Raw genomic sequence first — 23,497 nt, forward strand, 5'->3', positions numbered from 1 at the left:
TATGATCTATTATCATTTAAAGTCCATTCTCCTGTGAAATGGCCAATAGCTCGTATAGCTTCTCTTTTGGTTTTAAATCCAAAATAAGTTATTTTCTGATTGAGATCAAACCCAGGGCTGACAATTGGGCCATCGCCATCATTACATACACTCACTGCAAAAAGCTAGCCAGCTAGCTAGGCTCAAACGTAACAAAACAAGACGAGGCTCCCTATTGGCTCTAAATTAGTGACATATACTTAGGCCCTCCAGAGGGCCTTGAGGCGTTATACAATTGTCCCACCTATTACAAGACAGCTTATTATTGGTTGGTTCTAATGTCATTCCAAAATGCTGCTCTAATTGAAGTCAATGACTTTGGCTGGTGCCTTCTAATCAAACCCTGAGGGCCTAGCCAATGAGCTTTTACACCAGCCAGATACTTTCTCCCAAGAGACTACCAAAGAAAAATTATGATTGGATATTTTCTTTCTCTTGGATATTTACCCTTTTTCCAACACAAACGGAAGAAATTCAATGCAATTATGACAAAATAAGATTAAATCAATGAAAACAAAGTTATAATAGGTACAAATCTATACCGATTTGTACTATATCTACCCTTAGGCCTTCTCTGAGGGCATAGAGGGTCCTGACAGTTCCCCACTGATTAGATAACATTTCTACCAAAAATTATATTGCAGCATGTAAAAACATTTCACAAAACAAAACACACAACCATGTATTACAGACACTTCAATCAAAAACTCCAACAGTGGTCTAAGGCCTAGTCCACACGTACACAGGTATTTTTTTTAAATGTTTTTTTTTCTATACGTTGTGGCCTTTCGTTAACATGGAAACTGCGTTTTAAGTCACAAAAAACGGACCTTTTGAAAAACTCCTTCCAGGGTGAAGATATTCAGAAACTCTGTTTTCACTGTGGACAGGGAAAACCGAGATTTTGGCTTGTAATGTCAGAATGTGCAGTTACTCTCCCACAATCTTGAGGAAAAGAGACGTCAGAAAAACACTATCCAACACTTGTTTCATTGTTGTTAGCCTACTGGGACCGGTAGTAACTTATTTCAGGCTTCTGATTGGCCAACACAGCTTTAAGGTTAGGGTTATATCATTGCCTGTTGGTTTGGCATGCTCTTTGACAGTGCTTGACAGCGTGTTTTTGCATTTTCATTTAAGAACGAAAGATGAAAAACACTGTTTTAAAAAAATACCCATGTATGTGTGGACTAGGCCTAAATGTATTCAAGAGCTTGAGGCATTCAAGCTTAAGATCATTTTGCATTTTATTCCACTTTTCGAGTACAAGAAAAGGGAAGGCAGTTTTTCATCCCACCATTTGATACAACGTACAAAAATTATTCATCCTGATCTGTCACTACAGATCAATTGAAGGGCACTTTGAAAGACAGCTGCTTCTTTCTTAAAGATTGTATGCCAATCATTGAAGACCATTGATGGGCTTGTTATTTGCTTCAAAAGTAACGTATTACTTTACTTACATTGCGTAAAACACCCCAAAACATTGCACTCAAAAGGCTAAAGCAGGTACGGACCTAGAGCCTCACCTCAGAAGAGGCAAACGTTTTTTTTTTTATAATATGAAATGGAATAGCTGGTATCATAAAGTAATGAATGCTTGAATAGTCTCAGTCATTACAGTTGAATTTTGCCCACTTGGATTAGCCTACCCAGCCAATTGGTTGGTACAAGTTAACACACAACTCACAAATCAGAACCTCTAAGTGATTTGTCCTATAGGCTGTAATTTGTTCTGGGGTAGGCTAAACAAATTAACATAAATCATTCAAGATTAGGTAGTCTGCACGGCAAAGCTATAAAACAAACAACCATGTCATTTTGATGGGTAACCAAGCCAGGCTCATCATCATCATTGTACCATCCTAGATGCAACATAAATAATCTCTATTTGTTACTGTAAAAAAATTAAATGATTAATGTATTGTGTTATTTTATAAGGCGTTACCCCCAACACTGTCCAAGATATCTTGATTTTCATTTTCTTTACTAATTCAGTAATTTAAAGTTTTTTAAATGATAACTTGTAAACAACCCAAATACCAAAATATGTATGAGTCATCCAACTGTCCAGTTTTGTGATTTCAAGATTGCTTATATTTGGGTTCTTTGACCTAGACAATGTTTTTGTTGTATTTAGCATTAAAGTATAATAGCACTAAAGCTATTTTTGCCAGACCGCGTAAGCAGAGCCAACCAAGAAGAGCTAATATCTCTTACTGAGTGAATGAGTGAGTAACTGACTGACTGACTACCCCTTGTTAAATAGCGTAGTGGTTAGAGAAGCGGAATTGTAAACTATAGGTCCCAAGTTCATGTCTCCTCGCAGGTGAAGCGAAGTACACGTTATGAATTATTCTTTATAGACGAAAACTTCACTGGCTAAAAGCATCAGTATCTGCATTATAGTAAGTCTAAAATAAAACAGTTTACAGTTATATTGCGATGGTTTCTGGTGGATTTTCAAAGTACGCATCCATGCATGCGTTTTGGGTCAGGATAGACAAACACATTTGCTGACTACAACATACAACATAGTTATGTTATAGTAAGCCTTAACTGAAACTGTATATGGTTATATTGCGACTGTTCCATATGCAGTTATAGAAGTGTTATGCACTTATGGTCTGAGTTCTATCATAATGACAGTCATTAAACCATAACCAGGCAACAGCACTTAGGCCTAATAACATCAACTGGCTAATTAAAATGGAATGATCAAATGCGTCCTTTGACAGGTCTATTAATGATACAGCACATCTCAAGTTATTATGTGGTTGCAGTTATGGTGTTGTACCCCGGTCTAAACCCTGATTGATGCATAGTAGGTATAACATTTTCAGTAAAATATGTGTGTAGCTGTGTATTCCCATTTATGATTCTCTAATATTTGCAAGATCAAGACAAGATCATTTAGAAATTGGGCAGTAGTTAATGGGTTTTACTAGTCCCTTATGGAGTGATAGAACATGAGCAGCTTTTCAAACTTTAGGTGTAACTCCAGAGATTTAAATAAAAAATAGGGGCCAATGATTTAGCAATAAATAGTGATAAACCCAGCTCCAATGTTAGTCTAAGCGGGCTTTCTTGTGTCTTTAGCTAACAGGGTATTAAAGACTTTTCTGTAAGTTGGTGAAAACAAAAACATTCAACTTAGTTTTTTGAGAGATCCTGTGCCATATTTCTAAAGGCATCTAGTTCCATCCCTCAGAGAACAGGAACAGATGTTCTTTCAAAAGATAGCCAGCTGGAATAAAGTATAGTATGAATAAAAAAATCACCAAACAGTGTATCATTTTCAGACTTATTTAGCAGGTTGGCTAGACCGATTACAATTGGAGAATGATGAAAGATGATACTTGAAATATTTGAAAAATTGTATATGGCTAGCCAGCCTTATTATGTTATTATGTTATGATAATTGACACTTAACTTGTGTAAATATACCAGCCCTTGGCAAGAGGCAGTTTTCCTTAAAGACACAGTAAGAACAGATTAGATGACATGGGTGTCTTTACCTTCCTATAGCAGAGACCAGAGAGATAGAGAATGAGAGCAGCTGACAAATGTTACTATTACTGAATATTTTTAATGGAAAGATTCTCTCCTTATCGACTCTTATCACTCCCGTTCTACTTCCTTTCTGCAATCCTCCAAATGGATTCTATTTTCTGCCTAATTTGGCAAATGTTGTTTCCTAGAGTGGACAGCAAAAGAGAGTGGGAGAGATGGAGTGAAGGAGAGAGGGAACAAGGGAGGGATGATGACATAAGCACTATTGCTCCGCTACATGTACTTTGCTTTATGTCCTCTCTCACATTCTGAGAAAAACTATGGCACTTCAAAAAAACTCTGCATCATTAATATTAGATATCAAGGTTGTTTGTCACATTAGTATTTAACATCTCCATATTATCCTTCATTGCAGGCAAAGGATTTTGTTGAAACGTTAATCAGTGTTTACTTTCATGGCTGAAGGTCAAGGATATCAGGCAAGAGTTGTTTTCTTCCCAGCTACTGAAGCTGAACAGATCTGAAAAAACTTGGGGCTGTAGAGGTTTTAAGGCAGCCGACGTAAATATGTAGTTTAAATATGTTTTTAATCAAGGACAAGATCATCATGGCCTTAGAGAACACAATGTTGCAATGCAGTTGCTAGAGATGAGCACCCAAACTAAAGAGGCAACAACTAATCCAACTTAAGGACCAGGGATGGGAGCTCCGAATACAGGTATTTTATGCCTTCTCTTACGGGTAAAAATAGAAGCTGTGTATGAGGCCTCTTAAGCCGTAAGAGTCACATATATATGCAGTGGGTACAGAAAGTCACCACCCCCTTTCAAAATGTTCACCTTTTGTTGCCATACAGCCTGAAATGAAAACACACAAAATCATATTTTTCCGGCTGTATTTACACACAGTAACCCTACATGTACAATATCCAAGTTAATAAATATATAAATAAATATATATATATATATATATATATATATATATATATATATATATATATATATATATATATATATATATATATAAAAGCCAGTTTACATTTACTAGCCCTATCTGAGATATTACTTAGTGGAACCAACTTTTACTTGAATTACACCTTTTATGGAAAAGTTACCAATCAGCCATTAACATAAAAGAATGCTGTGTTCAACACATGCCTCAGAGCCATCACCAGTTTCACATTCATTGTGTCTCTGCTTGCAAGCATAATATACTGATTAATGTGAAGGAGATTTGGACTCTGTCTTACTTTGAGTTCGGGGTCAGGGGAAAATCAAAATTTCCACCACACACCCAGAAGTATTTTTGAATATGTCTCTTTGGACTCTGGATACCTAGAGTGTGCAATATTTGCCCATTCTTCCTTGCAGAATTGTTCAAGTTCAGACATTGCATGGTGACTGCTTATTGGCGTCAGAATCTACAATGTGCTTTTTGGCAAAGCTCAAACGACTTGATGTTGCTTCTTTTTTGCCATTCGCTTTTTGGTATCTCTGATCAGTCTCCACCTTGCCCGGTCATCCATTTTGGAGGGATGGCCTGATCTATGCAGGGTCTGGATGGTGCCACACGCCTTCCACTTCTTGATAATGGTCTTAACTGTGCTCCAAGGAATAGATAGAGCATTTCAAATCTTTTTATATCCATCCCCTGACTTATGTCTTTCCACAACTTTATCTCGTAGGTCTTTTGAAAGTATGTCTTTGCCCATAGTGGATTCTTTACTTTGAATTGCACTACTAAGCAGTGGACTCCTGTATGACCAACTGCTTTTATTCTGAACTAATCAGAGTTGCCTTAATTCTACATGGCATTGATTCAACAAGGTACTGAAAGCATTCTTTAGAAATGTTGGCCCATATTGATAGGATAGCATCTTGCAGTTGGAGATTTGTGGGATGCACATCCAGCACACGAAGCTCCCGTTCCACCACATCCCAAAGATGCTCTATTGGGTAGAGATCTGGTGACTGTGGGGGCCATTTCAGTACAGTGAACTCATTGTCATGTTCAAGAAACCAATTTGAAATGATTCGAGCTTTGTGACATGGTGCATTATCCTGCTGGAAGTAGCCATCAGAGGATGGGTGAATGGTGGTCATAAAGGGATGGACATGGTCAGAAACAATGTTCAGGTAGGCCGTGGCATTTAAACGATGCCCAATTGGCACTAAGGGGCCTAAAGTGTGCCAAGAAAACATCCCCCACACCATTACACCACCACCACCAGCCTGCACAGTGGTAACAAGGCATGATGGATCCATGTTCTCATTCTGTTTACGCCAAATTCTGACTCTACCATCTGAATGTCTCAACAGAAATCGAGAACAGAAACTGTCCAATTTTGGTGAGCTCGTGCAAATTGTAGCCACTTTTTCCTATTTGTAGTGGAGATGAGTGGTACCCGGTGGGGTCTTCTGCTGTTGTAGCCCATCCACCTCAAGGTAATGCGTGTTGTTGCTTTGCTGCATACTTCGGTTGTAACGAGTGGTTATTTCAGTCAAAGTTGCTCTTCTATCAGCTTGAATCAGTCAGCCCATTCTCCTCTGACCTCTAGAATCAATAAGGCATTTTCACCCACAAGACTGCCGCATACTGGATGTTTTTCCCTTTTCACACCATTCTTTGTAAACCCTAGAAATGGTTATGCGTGAAAATCCCAGTAACTGAGCAGATTGTGAAATACTCAGACCGGCCCGTCTGGCACCAACAACCATGCCACGCTCAAAATTGCTTAAATCTCCCTTCTTTCCCATTCTGACATTCAGTTTGGAGTTCAGGAGATTGTCTTGACCAGGACCACACCCCTAAATGCATTGAAGCAACTGGCATGTGATTGGTTGATTAGATAATTGCATTAATGAGAAATTGAACAGGTTTTCCTAATAATCCTTTAGGTGAGTGTAGATTGTCACTGTCTAAATACATTTGAAAGTCAAGGTCTTATTTTTCAATATGTATGCCAAAATGTAGCATTAGGAAATTATCGAGAGTAGACAAACTGATCTGTTAAAATTTGAATTATATCAAACGTTTACTTTTTGTCATTGTATATACATTCATATTTACTGTGCCAGTATGTGAAGCATGTTATGAGTTCAGGAGTATGCTCTGGAGTTCAGAGCTGGTGGACATCAACAGCATCATGGCTATCTTTCCATTGTGGTACATCAAACAGTTGTAATTACCTGCCAAGATGAACTTTACTGCTAGCTTAAACTTTTCTCCGGTGTGTGTTAATTTGTTTCTAAAACTTATCAAAGCTGGGAGATTTTTTTTCAACTGGATTCCCTGAAACTTTTCTGAGATGCTTTTTGGACCCAGGCTACAAGAGTAATGGACGGGCCTGATCGAAGTCAACCTTGATCAAAGTCATACTGTGTGCCTTAAGATCATAACCCAAATGTTGTTCTGAGATGTATTTTAAGCATCTCTATTTTCTTTGCAAGTCATATCATTTTGTTAATTGCTATCTTTCAGATTACCCAGAATCATCTCAGCGTGCGTTTCTGTTCAAGTGAGCTGAGCATCACCCCCCCCCCCCTCCTGTCCTTTCTTTTGTCCTTTTTTCTTTCCTTTGGAGGAACTGATCTGTCTCTTTAAAGGCGTTCTCAGACAGCGTGTGGTGGGTGGGGTGGCCTTTCCGTTTTTAATTAAGCTTAGGCAGGGGGCTGATTTCTTTCCAGGCAGTGCACTGAACGTGGGGCCTGTGCATGTGAACGCTGCTCAGCTAGGCTCATGAGAAAATTTAAATACAGTGCATTTGGAAAGTATTCAGACCCGTCCAATTTAGTTATGTTACAGCCTTATATTGTTACACACAATGTCCCATAATGATCAATCAACAGCAGATTTTTTGAAATAATAAACAAACAAACAAACAGAATTTTCAGTATTTGAAGTATTAACCTTTGCTATGACAGTCCGGTGCATCCTGTTTCCATGGTCATCTTGAAATCTTTCTACCATGTGATTGGAGTAATCTGGTAAATTAAATTGATTGGACATGATTTGGAAAGAAACACACCTGTTATATAAGATTATACAAGATCCTGTAATTCACGGCAAATGTCAGATAATAAAAAACAAGCCATGAGGTCGAAGAATTGTACGCAGAACTTTGAGAGAGGATTGTGACGATGCACAGATCTGGTTAGATCTGCAGAATCAAAGATCCCGAAGAACACAGTGGCTTACTTCATCTCTATATGGAAAAGGTTTGGAACCACCAACACTCGTCTTAGAGCTGGCCACATAGGCATTATGATTGGAAGAATACAATTTTAGAAACTTCCTTTAAAACACAGAGACATGCAAATTTAATCCATTATTTAATTCGACTAGACAGAAATTACATCAAGTGACTTTTTTTTCCAAAAATCCTAAACTGTCCCTTTAAGGAATTACAGTATTGAGCTTTTTTTCTGCTGGTGAAGTAAATAGCCGTGTGTCCTGTTGAAGTCTATCTGATATAAAACCATCGATGAATAATACAGACACACAGCATATGACTTACAAAAATACTGCAATAGGCTGTATGGAAGTAGATAGAGAGTACAATTACAAGTCAAGGAGATTGTGAGTACAATTAACAAGACAAACAGATTGTGAGTACAACTAACAAGACAAGCAGATTGTGAGTACAACTAACAGGTCAAACAAATAGTGATTACAACTTACTAGTCAAACAGATAGTGAGTGCAGATAACAAGTCAAACCGATTTTGAGTACGACTAACAAGTCTTCCTCATAGTTATCTGTCTTGTTAGTGTTGAAGGGTGAAGCTTTAAAATTGACCCCCTAGATTGATGTTGTTATAATGATAATGCTTCTAATCTCTGTACCAGAGGCTGGTATGACCTAGATTCTCTCCCTTCAACACAATTTGAGAGATGAGAGAATTGATTTTGTTCCAGTACTTCAACTAGAACATTTACAGTTCTTATAAGTCACAATTGTATTGTATAGTGTATAAAATAAGTCTAGCTTTATTTCAGGCTAAGTCAAATTGTGAGGGAATCTCATGTGCCCAGCTGTCTTTAGGTCAGCACAGATTTTTTGACCGTTCCAGGACTTTGACTTCCTTTTTTGCACGCCATTCCTTGGTTCGATTTAGCTGTCCACTTCGAATTGTTCTGGTGTTGAAATGGGTTAATTCTTCTTTAACTTCAGCTTTCTTACAGTGGGAAACAGGGTTCATGCCAAAATGCCTTTATATTTTGAGCAAACCCCCCGACTAGACGAAGCCCCATTGCATGATGCTGCCACCTCCAAGCTTAACAGAGGGGGAAGTGTACTTTGGGTGTTGAGACGTGTTAGCTTTGTTCTGAAATTATCTTCTGTAATTAGACCAAAAATGTGTAGCCTGGTCTCAGCAGATCACATTTTCCTGCTTGTGTATCAGTAGATCTTTGGTTATCTTTTGCTTCTTGTGGACCATGGCTCTCTCTCCATCAAGAAAATAGTACAGGATCAGCTTCTTTTATTAAGGGCTAATCTGAATCACATCACGTCATAAATTACCTATTTTCCTGCTATTCAGATATCTTACCCGGAATTCTCAATACTCTGTAACAATTACTACACCATTTAAATATCCCCACTCCCCCACCTGTGTAAATTCTGTACTCCCCAGTCCATGTCTGCACCCTTGTCTTTATTCGCATTAATATCTCGAGTCTATTTTTTGTGGTTACAGTGTGGTGAACCAAAGTTTGACCAACAAAACTACCTCTTCTGTCACCAGTATCCATGCTATTCTGTATTGATATGTTTGTATTTTGTGATTATTATTGTCCTTTCCCATTGACTCACAAATCAACACTTCTCTTCATTTGATATAAACACATTTCTTGACACATTTTCTATTTTTGTTATTGACACTGAGCTGTTAATGAAGAGCTTGTCAGTGAGCTTTTCACCATACCATTTACATTTGTATTCAGTACAGAGAACAGAAATGTGTATTTGATAGTGGTGGTTCAGTAGAGACATTGTGGAGAAACAACGTGACTTGCACCAAAGCCGGATCGGAATGTAGGCTAATTACTAGATAAGGGCGTTTTTTACCTGGTGTTTTTACTGGGAGTTTTTCTTGTGTGTTAGTACTTTCACCACTTTTGGTCACAGTCACGTTTAGATTAAATTGTTTACTACCCTGCCTTGCTACCTAAAAGTGTACCTGGGCTCACATGGGAGTCATTAAAGAGATCCCTGTGGATGCAGTCTAAGGGGTGTGAATGATCCCGCGTTTTCAGTGTGACTGTGCCGACTTTTGATACCCACTGTTGTTTCATGATAGGTTCATTTCTTTTGGTGATCTTGTTACTTTTGCTGAACAAAACTCTGACCATAGATGGAGTCAGCCTGTGAACATGTAAAAGCCAGTAGACCGAGTCAGCCTGTGAAACACGTCAAAGCCAGTAGACAGAGTCAGCCTGTGAAACACGTCAAAGCCAGTAGACAGAGTCAGCCTGTGAAACACGTCAAAGCCAGTAGACAGAGTCAGCCTGTGAAACACGTCAAAGCCAGTAGACAGAGTCAGCCTGTGAAACACGTCAAAGCCAGTAGACAGAGTCAGCCTGTGAAACACGTCAAAGCCAGTAGACAGAGTCAGCCTGTGAAACACGTCAAAGCCAGTAGACAGAGTCAGCCTGTGAAACACGTCAAAGCCAGTAGACAGAGTCAGCCTGTGAAACACGTCAAAGCCAGTAGACAGAGTCAGCCTGTGAAACACGTCAAAGCCACTAGACAGAGTCAGCCTGTGAAACACGTCAAAGCCACTAGACAGAGTCAGCCTGTGAATACATCAAAGCCACTAGACAGAGTCAGCCTGTGAACACATCAAAGCCAGTAGACAGAGTCAGCTTGTGAAACACGTCAAAGCCAGTAGACCGAGTCAGCCTGTGAAACACGTCAAAGCCAGTAGACAGAGTCAGCCTGTGAAACACGTCAAAGCCAGTAGACAGAGTCAGCCTGTGAAACACGTCAAAGCCAGTAGACAGAGTCAGCCTGTGAAACACGTCAAAGCCAGTAGACAGAGTCAGCCTGTGAAACACGTCAAAGCCAGTAGACAGAGTCAGCCTGTGAAACACGTCAAAGCCACTAGACAGAGTCAGCCTGTGAAACACGTCAAAGCCACTAGACAGAGTCAGCCTGTGAATACATCAAAGCCACTAGACAGAGTCAGCCTGTGAACACATCAAAGCCAGTAGACAGAGTCAGCTTGTGAAACACGTCAAAGCCAGTAGACAGAGTCAGCCTGTGAAACACGTCAAAGCCAGTAGACCGAGTCAGCCTGTGAAACACGTCAAAGCCAGTAGACAGAGTCAGCCTGTGAATACATCAAAGCCACTAGACAGAGTCAGCCTGTGAACACATCAAAGCCAGTAGACAGAGTCAGCTTGTGAAACATGTCAAAGCCAGTAGACCGAGTCAGCCTGTGAAACACGTCAAAGCCAGTAGACAGAGTCAGCCTGTGAAACACGTCAAAGCCAGTAGACAGAGTCAGCCTGTGAATACATCAAAGCCACTAGACAGAGTCAGCCTGTGAACACATCAAAGCCAGTAGACAGAGGCAGCCTGTGAAACACACCAAAGCCAGTAGACAGAGTCAGCTTGTGAACATGTCAAAGCCAGTGGACAGAGTCTGCTTGTGAAACACGTCAAAGCCAGTAGACAGAGTCAGCCTGTGAAACACGTCAAAGCCAATAGCCAGAGTCAGCCTGTTCTTCTGTAGCTTGGAGATGTCTCAGTCTGGTAATTCTAACTCTAGGTGGCTTCTTACACTGTTGTCCAGATTGGCTTGTGGGGAAGACTGAAAGGCGTGAAAATAACTCTGTTCTTTCTTTTTCTTCCCTCCATTTGAAAATAACATCCACTTTCTTCCTCTCTTTCTTTATCTGTCTCCGTCTCTCTACCCTCTCCCTCTGTCTCTCTCTCTCTCTCCCCATCATTCCTCTATCTCTCCCTCCAACTGTAATTGCGTCTCTTATCCTCCCGTCACAATCCCCAGTGTCTGCCTGCCACAGACCATCAGCAGCTGAACAAAAGACTCTCTCCTTTAATGATGCATGAAAATAGCAGTGCACAGTCAGAAAGTGGCCTACTATGTTTTACTGAGAGTACAGTGGGAAAAGAAAGTATTGAGACATTACGGTTGGCTAATTTTCTCTCTGTCGACTGAACTTTTTTTGGGGTCGGTCACTCGGGACAGCACTATGGGTATGCCGTTTAAACCACTTTTGCTCCCTGGAATTTTTATACAATCGCGTAGTGAAAAGGCCAAGTTAAACATCACTGGGAGCACCCCCTTCCAGGAGCTATAAATTTACATCTCAACATTCACATCTATTCTATGGATGTCAAACTGAGCATAACAAACCATGCTTCTCTAGATACAAGCACATAAATACTTGATGTTGACAACCCTGAATGCAATTCCCTGTTTTATAAGCATTGCATGCAAAGGTTTGTGTTTCACACTGACAATTTTTCACCTGTTTAGCCTGGCTAACATTGTGGGTAGCGAGATGACTGATTAACTTGAACCAACATATGGTGCCATTTATGCTCTATGGAATGTGGCTTTTAGATACTGATAATCCTTTTGTACAAGCTGTCTTGTTTGTTTTAGCTGGGTCATGCTTGTGCTGCCAGTGTCTGATGCAGCTGGTATGAACACCGTTACAGCCTGAGGGAAGTGATGGAGGTGCGTCGTATTTCTGGAAGGGCTGAATGCTATTTGGGGCAATGCCTCCCCCAGTGGAAGCCCAGAGCATAAATAACCAGTACTGTTGAGCTGTGTGTCAAATACATAGAACGTCTCTTCACTTTGAATCTTTATAAGAGGTTTGTCAATGCCTTTTCCATGGCAACTGCTCATCCAATTTTAGCATTCTCAAGTTTAGCGTCCTCAACATGCTCAGTGGTCACACCCTTAATAAAGAACTCCAGTTGAGGTTCGGTTCTTAGAGAATGATTGGAATCTAATAACATGTTTTTTTAACAAGTGTTTTGTTATTCACTCATTCTGATACTCACTGAAATCCCTCAAAGTGAGTTGTGTATTTGTTGTCATGTGGAGTCATCAGCATACATCATTGCTGATTGTACGAATGTAGAAATGCAACGGGCCAAGTTAGCTACCCTGGGAGACACCAGATTATACATCTCTTACGTCTTAAATTGAATAATGATTTCAGAGGTATATTGGATGGGCCACTTTCTAACCCTGACAAGGCAGGTTATGTAAAGTCATACGATTTTCCGTTAACAATTTATTGATAACATCGAAGAATTCACAGAAATCTAATTATTATTTTCATAATTTTGTGGCAAAATGAAGTTTTCATGCAGGATGCTGACAATTCAGTTGACATCCATTTTATCTACAGTGGAGTTGTTGTCATGGATAATCCGGTCCACTCAGACTAAAACAAATGCACTTCAACTCAGGAACTTGTGAATCCAATAGACTAATGAAAATCATAAAACAATGACAGACATCAAAGCCAGGTCCTTGTGCAGATACGCCCCTAAGTTCTCTTTTTATACAAAACTTTTACACATCACGCTATCTGACCATACTTTTTGGGAGTCCCCTAGGGCGGGGTTCACCTCTTGTTCTCGGTCTCTTACTGAGTGTCCTTAATTCAAAGCAGTAACTCATGACCACCTCATGGTTCATATTTAGGTCACACATCCAGTGAACTCAAAAAGGCCATACATTTCAGGGTCATAAATGTCTGGACACAGCATGATGCTCTGTTGAGGAGCCCTGCTGCTGACCCACACCTTTTGGAATTATGGCCAAATAGTTCAACCTTGGTTTCATCAGACCATAACACATTTTACCACGTGCTTTTGTGAGACGTTATGTTTGTTTTTGCCAACTTCAGCCGGGCTCGGATGTTTTAGAAATCTATTACGTTTGTAGAAAGACATGGCAAGCATGGCCCCAACCTACCATAAGGAATTGATAGAGTTCCTGTCTAACCCCAACCCTGGACCCTTGTTATGCTGTGACCAAGGGGCATAATTTGATTATATTTATGTGTTTCTTTTGTGTGTCCTACCTGCTTTGTAGGTGTATATCCGTATCCTGGACAATGAGTGGAATGTCTACAGGCGCTATACAGAGTTCCGGGCGCTCCACAACCACTTACGCTCACAATTCCCGCAAGTCGACACCTTCAACTTCCCACCCAAGAAAGCCATAGGGAACAAGGTATGTACTGTCATGAACATGATTTTCTTTTAGATGTGATGTGATCTTTTTTCTTTTTGCCACTCTACATCAATAGTGTTTTGAATGGCCTGTATTGACCTGTGTTGTATTGATGTGCTGTTCTTATGCTATTGACCTTCTAAATTAGTTCCTAAGGTCACTTCGTCCATCGTTTGCGTTTAGATGCTTTGATCAGTGCTGCGGTAGCTCCTGGTCAACATTACCTCCATCTCTGCCTTTGTCTCTCTCCTACCTCTGTTGCTCCTCCTCTCAGTTTCAGTCGGAGAGAGCTCTGATTGGAGCGGAGTATTGTAGGCTGTGGGTGCTTCTGTTAATGCTGTTGGAGAGTAACTTTGACATGCAAACACAAAGGAACACATGGGTTTAAAGCTAGTGTTGATATTTTAGTGTGTGTCTGTGTGGTGTGTGTGTGTGTGTGTTTTTGTAATTTTGTGAGTGTGTTAGAATGCGTGAATGTGGGCCTTTGTTTGAGAGGGGATTATATCCATGTGCGTGTGTCTATAGTGAGGGTTGAAATAATACAAGACTTACCTTGGCTGCAGCCCTTGTATCAGGCCTGTAGGAGCCCAAGAGGCAGGATCCGTGTTTTACCACAACCTACAGGGGCAATAACGGCAGCATGTGCGACGAATGTAGAACAACAGTCTTTGTTGGGTTGCGATCATAGAAATATAATATCATCCATACAAGGGTTTGCCTCGGTAAGGGCTTTGGAACCTGTTTGACTGTTAAACTCGCGGGGGAATGGCTGCCAGTGCTGACTTGAATGGGAGCTGCCATCTAGGGATTATATTTCTATGGTTAGTTTGGGCTGTCAGTTTGTCTTTAGCAAATTCCTAAATACAATCGTGGGAAGAACATACTGTTTAGATGGCAAATATCTACTGCTGAAAAGAGTAGACTAATCTGTTGTAGAAAATGAATAACAAAATCTCTGAAAGGCTATTTTGCCAAAACGAGGGTATTGGCCTTCACAGAAGAGTAGCCTGGCTTCATCTTTATCATTTGTTAGTATCCTATTGTAGCCTATAATAGATTCTAACGATTTTCTCCAGGTATTGTACAAGCTTGGTGTCTCTTCATTGGTATGGGCTATTGTTGGCATGACCAGGTCGTTTTTATTGATCTCAGTTTGTAATTGCCAGAGTAGAGACTGTCATTTGTGATTTTTTTTTTAAGATTCTACTGATGTCTTCGGTAATGTAAGACTTTTATTTAAAGTCTGTTGGTGGAGGGGCTATGATTTCTTAATCCGGCCCTGTTTAAAGTGCGTGTGCGTGTGTGTGTGTGTGTGTGTGTGTGTGTGTGTGTGTGTGTGTGTGTGTGTGTGTGTGTGTGTGTAATCAGTGAGGCTTCTGAGAAGAGGTATGAGCTGTCATGTCATTTTAAATCTCATCATTGTTTCCTCTGATTCCCTCACTCTCTCTGTGCCCCTCCCTCCCTCCCTCTATCCCTTCTGAAGAAATACTTTGTAGGGAAAAGGCTTAGTTCTTCTCCCTCAGGTGAAGTGAAGTGCGCTGGCAAAAACCTTCCCCTCTCCCACAATCTAAACTCCTCTGACAGTAACAGTTATGCTGTTATGGAGATTGTTAACAGCACTGTAGTCAAACCAAAAAACAATTGTCTATATTTCACTCACTGTAGTCAAACCGATACACTGCTGTCTATATTTCACTCACTGTAGTCAAGCCGATACACTGCTGTCTATATTTCACTCACTGTAGTCAAGCCGATACACTGCTGTCTATATTTCACTCACTGTAGTCAAGCCGATACACTGCTGTCTATATTTCACTCACTGTAGTCAAGCCGATACACTGCTGTCTATATTTCACTCACTGTAGTCAAACATATAAACTGTAATCTATAGTATTCATTTTAGCCCTTATGTTGAGTTCTATCTCCTCACTTAACACATTGTCTATGCTTCGTTGGGTTCTTTCAACTGCAACATAGAGTTCATGCAGCGCTGCTGGATGTGTTAGTTAGTTGTTAGTTAATGATGGCGTTATTCACTCTGAGCCTTTCTAAGTGTGTTACATGGATGTCTGCTACGGCCTGGATGAGCTGTCTTCAAGAGATAGGAGAACAGAAAGGAACATGCATACACATACACACATGTAAACACACACACACACAAACACACACTGAGTGCCTCAGCCTCATCAAGGTTATCCTCATTGACAAGCCAGAGCTAACAACATTATACACCACAGACCCTGGCTCATCATGTCTGGCACACACACACACACACACGCACACATCATTGGATCCACTGAGATAGAGAGAGACACCTTGAGCTAAGCTTGTCTGCTGGTTACAGCTACAGTACCTTATGGCACTCAACTGTATAGGACGTTAATCCTAATACCTGCTGTACATATATGATGTATCTACCCTAGTTTACAGGATGTGGATGTACGGATCATGGAATGAATTTCAGGTACTGATTTTTATTTCTTCTTTTAAATCTCAGTTTTGTGAACTTGTGGAGCACTGTACTTGGAATCCCAGCTAAATGCATTACCATGGCCAACGGCTTCTGAGTGTCACCTGGTGTATCTGAGGATCTCCTCACTGCAGTGACATTGGAACACACACACACACACACACACAATCCCTATTGCCACTGACAGCTCCTCAAAAGCTGATTTGTCAAGGGCTTGGCCAGAAAATACACTAAATGGTGCAAAGCGCACCTGTCAAATCTGTCCTGACGGTCACATCCTTGTCATGATTGCGTGAGGAAGAATGATGGCATCAAAGGCTGGCACTCCGTGTCCGTCGCCCAGAGTTTAACTCTCATGGTCTTTTTTGTCAGATTCAGAGATAATTCTTGTTGCTTTGGTGAAGGTTTCCATCTGTACTGTATATTTAAAAAGATTCTACTTTGAGTCCATTTTTCTCCAAAAACAAACCTTAAGTATTTTATGAATTGTAATGACAGGATAGTAGGAAGCACAGGTTAGGAGGACGGATATTTAGAGGGAAACAGAGACACAGTCTGTTTGCCAAATCTGAGTCGGGGGCCAAGTATGACTCCTAAGTCAGGAGCCTCCACAGCTGCGTAAGACTCCAGCTTAACCCGAAAAGTAACTTTCTTTTATAATTTGGAATAGCCCTCTGTGTATGAAACTTCTAGTTTACATCATAAGGGGTGCTGTGTGGAATTCAAATGAGTTAATGAGCCATACGATACGATCCAGAGAGGTGCTTTTGTACCAAGCAGATTTGCAGCCCAGATCTCATTTTTGTCTCCACAAGTCCGTAGTCAGCTCCTTTTGTTTTTACTTTGAGGGAGAGGTTTACCTGGCAGCGCGGTGACAGGCCTCTAACTTCCTCCAAATTCAGCATCTACTGAAAGCATTGTTTTTGCAGAATGCCTAAAACATGGAGCGCACTTTGGTAATAAGTAATAATGTTTGCTCACGATAATGTTTGGTAATAAGAACAGATTCTGAATGAACTGTCTGGATTACGTGATTGGCGGTGTCACACCACATGCATGTAATGCATGTCATTCACATTCTCCTTAACATTATTATTCCCAAGGTATCGCTCTGTATATCAGTATACAGAATAAAGAGAGGCTTCATGCATATGTTATGTGAAACAAAATTTATAATTTATGTTTTTGCTTTTGTGTTGTCAAAATCACAGATTTCAGAGGTGTACATTTCTGTCTGAACCGAGTAAGAAACTACTTAATAAGTAATTCATAGAAACATCTGCATCACACCTGCTCTGATGCTGGAGTGATGGTGAATTGTGCATGACTTCCCCCAGGCGGCGGGCTGAAATTTAAGGCTACTGTATCTTTGAAAGGGAAACGTTGGTGTTATCAGTGTTCATATTGTACAAGGGGTCGAAGATGAAGGGAACCGCACTCCGCCTGTTTATCATGGATTGTATAGAGGAAATGCAGCCATAGCACCAACCTTGTTAACATGGTATCTTTCTGTCAGTCATCATAACATTGTATAAGGTCATTTGTCATAGGAGTGTTTGGTAATTTTACAGTAACTGGACAGCTGTTAAAGTCAGTCACACAACTAGGACTGGCGTGTCACCTTTAAATACCTTGATGTTAGCTAAATTACTACTTAACCAGTGAACGTTGAATAATGAATGAGTCGTGTATGTTGTGTTCACATGTAAATTGAAATATGTCTGTGTAATGCCTGTAATGATGGAAAAGTACATTGTGGAGGTCTTGTTTTAACATTCCTGAATTACTGATTTTTTATGCATTACTTGGGCTGCGGTTTGTGTGTTCAAACTCAACTTCCGTATGTAGGAACAGTCTTTGATGAGTTTCTTTTAACGTAATTATTCAAAATGCTGGTCTGATTTGTTCTCTACAGTGAGGAGGAAAAGTATTTGATCCCCTGCTGATTTTGTACGTTTGCCCACTGACAAAGAAATTATTAGTTATCATTTTAATGGTAGGTTTGTTTGAACAGTGAGAGACAGAATAACAACAAAAAGATCCAGTAAAACACATGTCAAAAATTGTATAAATTGATTTGCATTTTAATAAGTGAAATAAGTCATTTTGGACACATGGATATTTGAGTGAAACTACAACCATATTGATCATTGATAAATGTAAATAAACAAAAATGCAATTTATTTTCCTGCAGAACATAAAAAAATTATGTGAAAATAATTTTACAGTAACTTGGGTGGTTCCAGACTTTGGTAAACATTAGTAACTTGGTCGGGTATTAATCATATGGGTTTGTGGTAAAACATTTTGCCATGATGAAATGCCTATCCAAGGCCCTCAGAAGAAAACAAATATTTATGCCCATGTCTGGGATAAATATTTATGCCCATTTTTTCTCCAGACCAGTGGTAGGACAGGTCTTCTAACCAAATTCAGCCCAAGAGTGGACCTAAAGATGCTTGTAGAAGTCTCTAAGAACCCCAGGGTAACATCAGGGGATTTATAGGCCTTTCTTGCCACAGTCAAATGTTGAATTGTCAGAAGTAAGAATATCAAGACACGACTAAATGATTGCTAAGTACAAACTTTAGTGAATTAATGTGAAAAATATTTTCATTTCCTTCTAGATACCATATGTAACAAGCCACCTCGTTTCAGTCAGAAAATACAGCTCTGAAAAAAATTAAGAGACCACTGCACCCTTTTCTTTCCAAAAACGTTGAAAAGGAAGGTTTTGAGTGAGGAACAGAAGGGTTAAAATTAAGAGACCACTGCAAATTTAACGCTTCTGTTCCTCACTCAAAACTTTCCTTTTAACTTTTTTGGAAAGGAAAGAAAAAAGTGCAGTGGTCTCTTAATATTTTCCGGAGCTGTGCAGTTTTCAGTTGTTAAACATTAAATAGTACTACAGACTCAGTGTTTCAAAATGTTATTTTAGTGCAGTTTTAGTTAAAACTGCACTAAAAGGTACAGTATCTCACAAAAGTGAATACACCCCTCACATTTTTATAAATATTTGAGTATATCTGTTCATGTGACAACACTGAAGAAATGACACTTTGCTACAATGTAAAGTAGTGAGTGTACAGCTTGTATAACTTGTGTAAATTTGCTATCCCCTCAAAATAACACAACACACAGCCATTAATGTCTAAACCGCTGGCAACAAAAGTGAGTACACCCCTAAGAGAAAATGTCCAAATTGGGCCAATGTATCAATATTTTGTGTGGCCACCATCATTTTCCAGCACTGCCTTAACCCTATTGGGCATGGAGTTCACCAGAGCTTCACAGGTTTCCACTGGAGTCCTCTTGGGGATGTTAAAGACCTTGCGCTCCTCCACCTTCGTTTGAGGATGCTCCACAGATGCTCAATAGGGTTTAGGTCTGGAGACATGCTTGGCCAGTCCATCACCTTTACCCTCAGCTTCTTTAGCAAGGCAGTGGTCGTCTTGGAGGTATGTTTGGGGTCATTATCATGTTGGAATACTGCCCTGCGGCCTAGTCTCCGAAGGAAGGGGATCATGCTCTGCTTCAGTATGTCACAGTACATGTTGGCATTCATGGTTCCCTCAATGAACTGTAGCTCCCCAGTGCCGGCAGCACTCATGCAGCTCCAGACCATGACACTCCCACCACCATGCTTGACTGTAGGCAAGACATACTTGTCTTTGTACTCCTCACCTAGTTGCCGCCACACACGCTTGACACCATCTGAACCAAATAAGTTTGTCTTGGTCTCATCAGACCACAGGACATGGTTCCAGTAATCCATGTTTTTAGTCTGCTTGTTTTCAGCAAACTGTTTGCAGGCTTTCTTGTGCATCATCTTTAGAAGAGGCTTCCTTCTGGGACAACAGCCATGCAGACCAATTTGATGCAGTGTGCGGCGTATGGTCTGAGCACTGACAGGCTGACCCCCAACCCCTTCAACCTCTGCAGCAATGCTGGCAGCACTCATATGTCTATTTCCCAAAGACAACCTCTGGATATGACGCTGAGCACATGACCTCAACTTCTTTGTTTGACCATGGCAAGGCCTGTTCTGAGTGGAACCTGTCCCGTTGAACCGCTGTATGGTCTTCGCCACCATGCTGCAGCACAGTTTCAGGGTCACTGCAATCTTCTTATAGCCTAGGCCATCTTTATGTAGAACAACAATAATTTTTTTCAGATCCTCAGAGAGTTCTTTGCCATGAGGTGCCATGTTGAACTTCCAGTGACCAGTATGAGGGAGTGTGAGAGCGATGACACCAAATTTAACACACCTGCTCCCCATTCACACCTGAGACCTTGTAACACTAATGAGTCACATGTCACCAGGGAGGGAAAATTGCTAATTGGGTCCAATTTGGTGGAGGACTGCAAGGTCTCTAACATCCACCAGCTCTGTGATGTCATCATGTAGAAGTGGAAGAGGACTGTAGTGGCAACCTGTGAAGCTCTGCCCAAGAGGGTCAAGGCAGTGCTGGAAAATGATGATGGCCACACAAAATAGTGACACTTTGGGCCTAATTTGGACATTTTCACTTAGTGGTGTACTCACTTTTGTTGCCAGCGGTTTAGACATTAATGGCTGTGTATTGTTATTTTGAGGGGACAGCAAATTTACACTGTTATACAAGCTGTACACTCACTACTTCACATTGTAGCAAAGTGTCATTTCTTCAGTATTGTTACATGAAAAGATATACTCAAATATTTACAAAAATGTGAGGGGTGTACTCACTTTTGTGAGATACTGTACCTTTTAGTTCAGTTTTCACATATATGAGATAAAATGAACATTTATTTGTTCTGTTTAACAGGGTACAGCTGTAAATAGTGTAGTGAAAAGCTTACTGACAAGCACTTTAACAGTTGAAAAGTATCAAAAATAGAAAACGGCTCTAGAATTGTTTCAAACCTTGACCTTGCAGTGATGCTTATAACTGGATGTGATTTTACTGCAGAAGCCACAACTGTTGCTTCTTATACTGTATTATTTTTGAACTGAGATGGTGTTTGACATATTATCACAACACTCCGGGATCCATGGCCACTGTACGCGACCTTACCCAGAATCCAAGATTCATATAATGTGATGTCAGACCCATTTGGATATCAGATATCGGTTATTTAGATTTGTGTACTAATTTGTAGATAATTTGATTTAATCGGTCCTTTATCTCTCCCTATGACTCCTTGTTTGTTCAGCTCTATTTTCTGTACACGTTGATACATATGCCTCTGTCTGTGCCTGTCTGTGCCTGTTTGTGCCTGTCTGTGCCTGTCTGTGCCTGTCTGAGTTGTCGTTGAAGTAACATTCCTTATACGGACAGTTCTATCTATAGCAACATCTCCTTGTCTGGGCCTTCAGTGTTGATTTGTTGATGTCCGTGTCTGTCTGAGGGTGTACAAGTCCCTGTCTTGAAGTTCGAGTTGGATTACGGTAACATGCCTCAGACAGCAGACCGGTGAATGCATGGTGCCATATGAATGGCTCATCTGTCTTTCTGTCTGTACATGTAAACACACGCCTCCATAGTCTCATCTCCGTGTTGATGCCCGTGGGTGGGGAGTATGTGAGGCCCCCGCCATATAGTCCGATGTAACAGGGATATGACTCACCTGGATCAGACTGGTGAGGGATTGTGCCGGATGGAGCGGGCGAGCTTTAGCCTCCTTCGTTTGAGACAACAGGTGAGGGCGGCGGCTCTAGGTAGACCTGGGTGGCACATTCACCGGCGTTCATATCCCGTTTTGTTGTTACTCTGTGTGACTATGAACTCCAGCTTTTGTTCCCGTCTTGAATACTGTTCATTCGGTTGTTGCTTACATGGTTGTTTCAGTTCATGGACAGTCTCACTCTGGACTCCAATAGGAACAACATGTTTCTTTGCATGCTATTATTTTTAAGTGTTAAATTTTTATGACAACTCGTTTATGTAGGTACTCATTTTCTGTCGCCTGCCAGCGGAGATGAACTAATTCCAAAGCCATTTGTCTGTCACAAGCACAGTCATGATTTGTAACTCTACAATTGAATCAAGTATTGAAGTTTTACATACCTGGCTCAATCAACCTTAGCTTGCGAACCCACCAAGTGTGTATGTGGGATTTCCACACATTTAAAACTGCTTTTCTGCCATCCATACCCAGCACATTTCCCTGTACTATACCGTAGTGGTTAGAAATATCGTTTTTCTACATGAATGAAAAACACACAAAATCAGCAGTCCTCACTTCCCTTACCCCAGAGTATGAGTCATGCATCATGAATCTTAAAGTCTTAACCAGGGTGACATCTCCATATAAACAAACCATTAAATAAGACATGGCAGCTGGGACCCTTGCTAATCTGACAGCTGGCCTCATTTTCCACCCTCCAACCCTACACACTTATCCACTTATCTGCTTTTCCCTCCTCTACATGCTCTTAGACTTTCCTCTCTTACTCTACACACAGAACGTCCCCACGTTCACACGTTCTCCACATTCATGTCATCTCATTCTCTATCGGCAGTATTAATTCCTCTCTCTGTCTTCTCCAGGACGCCAAGTTCGTGGAAGAGCGTCGGAAGCAGCTGCAGTCCTACCTGAGGATGGTGTTGAACAAGCTCATCCAGACCCTGCCAGAGTTCACTGCCGAACCCACCAAGGAGACTCTGTTACAACTGCTGCCCTTCTGCCAGTGAGTGAACACGCTCTGTGTGTGTGTGTGTGTGTGTGTACACAGCTACGGAAAAAATTAAGAGACCACTGCACCTTTTTCTTGAATTTCCCAAAAAGTCAAAAAGGAAGGTTTTGAGTGAGGAACAGAAGGGTTAAAATTAAGAGACCACTGCAAATTGAACGCTTCTGTTCCTCACTCAAAACTAGTCAACTTTTTTGGAAAGGAAAGAAAAAGCAGTGGTCTCTTAATTTTTTCCCTAGCTATATATGCATGTGCATTGTAGTGTGCATCTTAATTTCAATTGAGAATATACACAAGTCCTTCATAATATTCCATTTCCTGACACATGCAACACGTGATGCAGTAGATAATACTAGTTGTTTTGTGAACACCTTGTAAGTGGCTTTTTGTGCCAGCCCAGTTGTAGGACCCAGTCATTTCCTGACTCATTCACACCAATTTCCACACCATTTGAGGCTGTGACCACTCACCGCCAATCACAGATCCTGACAAGAATGTAATTTCCTGTTCCGTAGCAGCTGATAGTGACAGTCAACACAGAGTTTCTGAAACACTGGGATCCAATAAAGAG

The 23,497-nt window shown here is 40.7% G+C and overlaps 1 protein-coding gene across 4 annotated transcripts in view; it reads left to right on the plus strand.

Moving 5' to 3' along the window:
- The window catches only part of snx29 (sorting nexin 29), a 97,306-nt gene that overhangs the window by 70,367 nt on the left and 3,442 nt on the right, over window positions 1-23,497 (plus strand). Inside the window, exons 19-21 of one of the 4 annotated variants that reach the window (XR_003781833.2) lie at window positions 13,640-13,780; window positions 21,447-21,932; window positions 22,784-22,860. Coding sequence is in view for 2 of the 4 variants with exons in the window: in XM_029119878.2 (XP_028975711.1) it covers window positions 13,640-13,780; window positions 22,784-22,923 (281 nt within the window). In the remaining 2 variants the exon portion in view is untranslated. Of the gene's footprint in view, window positions 1-13,639; window positions 13,781-21,446; window positions 22,924-23,497 lie in introns of those variants that run through there. The other 3 variants (XM_029119878.2, XM_029119879.2, XR_004575757.1) reach the window with 3 other exon arrangements.

The sequence above is a fragment of the Esox lucius genome, chromosome 5 (genome assembly GCF_011004845.1).
Source record: "Esox lucius isolate fEsoLuc1 chromosome 5, fEsoLuc1.pri, whole genome shotgun sequence".
Classification (NCBI taxonomy): Eukaryota; Metazoa; Chordata; class Actinopteri; order Esociformes; family Esocidae; genus Esox; species Esox lucius.